Source organism: Cervus canadensis, chromosome 12 (assembly GCF_019320065.1).
Source record: "Cervus canadensis isolate Bull #8, Minnesota chromosome 12, ASM1932006v1, whole genome shotgun sequence".
Lineage (NCBI taxonomy): Eukaryota > Metazoa > Chordata > Mammalia > Artiodactyla > Cervidae > Cervus > Cervus canadensis.
Window position 1 is genome coordinate 8,948,747 of NC_057397.1, and position 6,188 is coordinate 8,954,934.

The window sequence follows — 6,188 nt, forward strand, 5'->3', positions numbered from 1 at the left end:
CCCTCTGAGGGTGTGTGGCCTGGGGCCACCAGGCACCCACACCGCTGTCCAGCCTGCGCTGGTGCCCAGCGAATGGTGGAATCTGCACTCTCTGCCCGAGTGGCCGCGTGTTTGGCGTCCGTTACCCCACCCTGTGCCCAGGCCCCCGCCGCCCTCCGGTCCCCGGGAACGTACCTGGGGGCAGCCCCGCAGGAGCTCGGCCGTCTGCTTCAAGGCGCTGGCGCTGGCCGCGATCGTGCGGTTGGTCTCCTGCTGCACTGTGTGCCTGGGGGGGAGGCGGGCACGGTGGGTGCAGGGGGAGAAGACGGGGCAGGGGCAGCAGGAAAGGGGGATGACACAGCAGGCAGCAGGGTGGGCAGGGGCTCGTGGGGGGAGAGAACAACGCACAGGATGGGAGAAGCCAGGCAGAGGAAACGGAACGGACAGGAGGGAGGACACGCAGACAGGCCCAGGGAGGGGTGGACGAGAGGAAGCAACCGGAGGGGGCAGGTGAGGTGTGGAAGACATGACGCCGTAAGCTCAGGCCAGCGTCCCCAGGCCCCCAGGGCCCCTGCACACAAGCCTCAGCATCTGCACCCCCCAGGCCCAGCCACGAGCCCTCCCTCCGGAGGGACCCCTGCGGTCAGCACTGGTTGGGCCAGGAAGCAGGGTGGCAGCAGAGACAGCCCTGGGCCCAGCACTGAGGACAGCTCGTCCCTCTGGGGGCCACACTGAGAGGCCCAGCTCCAGACCCAGGAACAGGGGAGCCCGGGCCCAGGGTCTCTGCCAGACCCTAGGTTTATGACTCTGAGTGTGACCTCGGAGGGCTGAAAAGGCCAGTCCCTCGCCACTCAGGGCTGACCTCGGGCCCTGTGGACAGAGTGACTCTGGACAGACCCTGTCTGCAGGCGTCCTGCGGGCTCATAGGTAGGCCCAAGCGAGGGCAGGGCCCTGGCCTGGCCCCGGGGGCAGATACCAGAGAACACATCAATCAGAAGTATCCAAAGCAACTTCAGAAAAGATGGGCAGTGCTGGAGGACGTACATGCTGACGTCAGACTGCCCACAAGCTTCAGTGACTGAGACAACACAGCAGTGTCTCGGGACAGTGACGAGTGAAACGGAACCACCCCAGACACACCCGCATGGAGAGGCCGAGTAAGTGCTGAGAAAGGTGCCGAGGTATCCAAAGGGCAGTCCCTTCGAGAAGTGGCATGATCGTATTCAAGGAGCATCAGCCTGGACTCCCACCTCACACCCTCTGTGTCCAGGGAGGGGCTCCAAGGCCGGACACACAGGCAGTCCAGGGCCCAGCGCCCCAGCCTGGCACGTCTGCAGGAGGAGGGGCGGGCTGGCTGCAGGTGGAGCCGGGGTGGGGTAGGCAGGCCATGCCAGGGGCGGCATCACACACAAAGGGGGTGATGGGCAGCAGTGGCTGTGGAGGGAGGGCTGGAGGCTCGGGTGCAGGAGCTGACCCTTAGCGGGAAGGGGCCCAGCCAGGCCTCACTGAGGAGCAGAAGGCAGGAATTCGGCATGTGGCTGGACATGGTCCAGCAGAGAGCTGAGGCCACAGGGCAGACCTCCTGCCTGGGGCTCCTTGAAGGACTATCCACTCAGCGGTCCTTCCCGAGGGGCCCAGCAGTGCCCTGGGCTGACACCAACAAGCCCCACTGTCACTGACCAGGCCACCTCAGCCAGTCTGGGAGTCCATGCTGGGGGGCGGCACAGGGCCACTCATGGTGGGCGACAGAAATGAGCAAGCCCACCTCCGTCTCATGTAAGATGAGGAAAACAGGTTCAACCCTGTGAGGCTCTTGTAGGCTCTACCTACACTTACTCAATCTGAAAGACTGTCTTCTCTTCTGTGATCAGATCCCATCTACTGAAATGCCTTTTTTTTTAATGTGGTGGCACAATGGATGATCGTGTACTCATTTTTTTTTAATATCCTTACTTGGCGAAATAAAAAACTGGCAACTGGCAACGTGGAGAAAATACAGACTTGAAAACCCTGCACTGGTCTCAAGTCATCTGAAAATGCTAACGGTCCAGGAGATACACAGGTTCTCCCAGGGCAGGGGTCATTGAAGGCTCTGGAAGGCCAGGACCAGCGGGGTAGGCAGTCTGGTCAGGGGCCGCCCCACGGGGAGAAAGGGTAGGAGGGCTGAGGGTCCTGGGGCCGCAGGGGGGCAGGAAGGCACGGAGCAGGTTGGGGACCTGCCAGCTGAGGCTGTGGGAGAACAGGAATGCCCAGAGAAGGGCCCAACTGCCTCTCCAGACCACCAGTGACGACACCCTCCGGCCACTGGGCCAGGGTGGGGAAAAGCACCCGCCTGAGCCCAGGGCCACCACCCCAGGGGCCCGACTCAGAAGCAGGCGGCAGCACAGGTGACACACACGTCCCGCGGCGGTTCCTGACGCTAAAGATGGAGGAGCCCAAGCAACTCAGCTCAAAGGCAAGCTCGCCAGACGGTGAGTCTGCGCCCTTGAGGGGCGTGGTCCCAGTGTGTGATAGGGGCATGCGCATCCCCAATCCCCAGCATCAAAAATGGGATCTAGAACACTATTCACTTAAATGTGATTCTACAAAACGCCTGTGGACTTGAGAGGCTGGCAGGAAACACCAAAACACTCTCACAGCGCTTCCTCCGATGTCCCAGGCGTCCAAGTTCCCACAGGGAGCATATGCTACTTCCACAATTGGAAAACAATGCAGGCTACTTCAAAAAAGAAACTCAAAGAAGAATTTACAACAGAATTGCACACAAAATCTGCCAAGGGCCCTTGGGTGCCTCGCTCTGGACTCCGAGACTGGGCAGGGTGGTCCCGGTCTGTGTGCATGGATGGACAGAAGGAAGGACGGGTAGGTGGGTGGACAGATGAGTGGGTGGGTTTTGGCCTGACTGTCCACTGAGAGGCGCAGTCTGGCCATGTGTCCAGTTTCAGCCTCAGACTGTTCCTCTGTAAAATGGGAATAACATTACCTGCCCTCCTCCTCCCCAGGATGTTGGCAGGATGCAAGGAGCCAAGGGCAGGGCTCCCCTGCCCTAAGAAAGTCCTGTTCTGCTGCTATAACCACTAACTTCAGAGCATCAAGAATCACCAGCAAAGAAAATGCTGAGCCCACAGGTGACCAGCCCAGACCTCGGAGTGCAGCCAGGCACCCGTCCGGGATCCCCCAACTGTAAGACACCCTGCGAGGGGCCTGGCCAGGGGTCCCAGAGATACAGGCAGGTCAGGGCAGCTGCTGAAGGCGGGCACTTGCTGAGACCCGACAAGAGGCATCTGCAGGCACTGGTCCCTGGGGTTCCTGCTCCCCAGGACCGACCATCAAACCCGCTACCACAGGACAGGTTCTCCTCTGGGGGCCCCAGACTCCTTGGTTGGCCCAGAGCAACGATGAGGGTGTTAGGGAGGGCCCACACGGCCCACAGACTACAGCGCAGCCTCCATCTCAGGAGCCCAACAGAGCAGGGGTGGCACGGGGTAGCAAAGCTGGAGGGCCACGGAACAGGACCGGGAAGGTCCTTGGGTGCAGGTCAGTGCTCGGGGGATAGGTCCTTGTGTCCCTCCACTGGGGCACCGGGCTCAGCTCTGCCCAAGCACCCAGCCTCCCCAAGACCGAGAGGCCCCGGAGCCTTCTCTGGGCTGGACAGGTTTAGGATGGAGGCCGCCTGGGAGAGAGGCCCTGGCCTCTCCCGTGGACGCCGATGCCAGGAAGAGACACGTGGTCCGGCAGCAGCCTGTGCCCCTCCCAGCTCTTGCGATCCACCACCCACAGCGCCCCTTCCCACGCAGGATGGCTTAGGCAAAGGGGACAAGGGCTCAGACGCAGGCCTCCTCCTTAGGGGGCCCCACCCCAAGCCACGCTGGGATCACAGCCCGCAGGGCTCCAGGGTGGCCCCCAGGGTGCCCTGAGAAGGGCCTGGCAGTCTTGGCCACACTGGCCATGTTGGACCCCTGCAGAGACCTGCTTTCTCCTCCAGGGGCCCGACCCTGAGGGAGCAGAACCTCACCCCAGAGCAGCCCGACCCAGCCTGAGAGAGAGCCAGGGGCCCCCAGAGGCCGCCCCTGGCACACAGCCCCCTCCTGTCCAGCCTGCGTGCCCACCACCTGCACACTGACCTGCCAGTGGCAGCCCATGTCACGGAGGGTGCCCACGGGAGTGTTCCCAAGTGTGCGGCCCTCCGTGTGCCCTAGTGTGTTGTGTGTAAGTGTGGGGAGAGTCAGGGAGGCAAGAGGTGTGTGCGGAATGCACCCTGCGTGTCACAGGACATCGTTGAGCCCTGTGGAGTGACACCCGTGAGAGCCCACCCAGCTGTTGGGCTGGTGTGCAGAGACAGCGGTGTGCCGGGAGGCGCAGGGCACCCCGTGCACACCCACGAGCACTACACACACTCACAGGCTGTCCCGCAGCTCCTGTGTGTCACCCGGCGTCCCCAAAGACCGGAGGCTCTGCTCCAAGGAGGTCACTGCAAGAGACGGGGCCGGGGTCAGGGGCAGCCGGGGCTCCACCAGGCAGTCCCCACTCGGGTGCACCGCCCACCCTGCCTCTGCCCAGGGACGTGGGTGCTGAGGCTGAGGAGTGACCCTGCACCTGCCGGAGCCAGCAGGCCAAGGCCTCACGCCCACTACCCCACAGTCACACTCCAGCAGGGCCCAGGCCCGCGTGGGGCTCAGGGGCTCTGCGGAGCTGCCTCCAGGGGGCCTCCCTGGGTCTGGGGAGGGGGCTGCTGTCCTCCCGGGGCCAGCACTCTCTGACCTAGTGGAGCTCAGGGCTCGGGGCAAGCACTGACCCCTGCCACGAGGGCATGGGGAGCCCTCTCCAGGCCTCGTGGGGCGTGGCTCTCACCCCCACTCCCAGACCCTGCTGCCCCGGCGACCTGTGAGTGGGCCCTGCTGGTCTGAGGGAGGCTCTGACACGCTGGCCCCCAAGGGCTGGGCAGGACACAGGTGTGTGATGGGGGAGGGGAGGTGGGGGCTGAGGGGGCGCCTGCCAAGGTCACGGCCCGGCCTGAGAGCACAGCACTGGGCTCACCCTGCCCCCGCCTGCGGTGCTGAGTCACCCGGGATGGGAGCGGGCACCTAACAGGCTCGCCAGCACCACACGCCGTCCTGACCCCTGCGGTACACCTGGCAGCTCGGGCGAGGACAGGGCAAGGCCCAGGCAGACTCACCGCTGGAGTTGACTTGGAAGATGTTGGCCGACGCCTCTTGGAACAGCTCCTGGAGGTCACTTGGGTCCATCTGGGTGGCTGCAAAGAGACAGGGGAGGGGGTCACACCTTCACTGTGCAGCCCGCAGGAGCCCGGGGCCACCGTGCTCAGACAGAGTCACCCCCTCCCAGCTCTGCCCCTCAGGGGTCTGGCAGAGCCTCTGAGACGGAACAGGGGCTGCAATGCTCAGCAGGGGATGGAGGGAAAGACAAAGAGGCCAAGCCCGCCCCCCAGGAAAACAGCAGCCTCAGAAACCATGGAAGCCGAAGGACCATGGAATGACACCTCTAAGTGCTGAAAGAAAGGAAAAAAATCAGTCAACCAGAATTCTATACCCAATGGAGATACATTTCAAAAACAGAGGCAAAATAAAATTGATTCTCAGACAAAAAATGCTGAGAGAAGCTCTTCCAGTTCGAAAGAGCTGCAGGAAAGGAAATGTTAACAGGAGTTCGTCAAGTCAAAGGGGCCCTGTATCTGCGGGAGGAGCTGAAGGGTGCCGTGGGTAAGCGTAATGCAAACAGAGACATTGTGTCTCGTTCCTGGTCTAGTCAGGGGGCAGCAACCACCAGGAACACCGTGTCAGCCACCGTGTGTGCAGGGGACGCAGATGGCAGCCTTGGAAGGCACTCACACACCTGGGGGAGGCAAGGCTGCTCCGTGAGGGGACACTAAAGACACCTGTCACTGACTCCAAGCCACCGCCATCAGAAACACCCGTGAGCCCACAGCGGAGGTCACACACCACACTACACTACACTCGATCACTCTGAAGAAAGGACGGAGAAGAGAGAAAAGAAACAAGAACACAGGGGAAACAAGGCAACTATCAAAGTGGCATATTCATCCCTACACACAGAGGTTTTCACGAGAGATAAGCCACCTATAGCCAGCCATGCACCACAGCCCCGCATGGCCAGCTGGGACCACGCTGGAGCGCGGGTTCAAAGCCTCTCCGTCACCCACTTCAGGTCAGGGCCAGCTCTGCTCCCAC

General features: G+C 62.4%; 1 protein-coding gene across 9 annotated transcripts in view; it reads right to left on the reverse strand.

The window, feature by feature from the left end:
• The window catches only part of TSNARE1 (t-SNARE domain containing 1), a 115,075-nt gene that overhangs the window by 64,376 nt on the left and 44,511 nt on the right, over positions 1-6,188 (reverse strand). For all 9 annotated transcript variants that reach the window (XM_043483429.1, XM_043483426.1, XM_043483422.1 and 6 more), the window contains 3 exons: positions 5,156-5,233; positions 4,381-4,450; positions 175-265 (listed from right to left, as the gene is read on the reverse strand). In XM_043483429.1, coding sequence (XP_043339364.1) covers positions 175-265; positions 4,381-4,450; positions 5,156-5,233 — 239 coding nt within the window. The remainder of the gene's footprint in view (positions 1-174; positions 266-4,380; positions 4,451-5,155; positions 5,234-6,188) is intronic.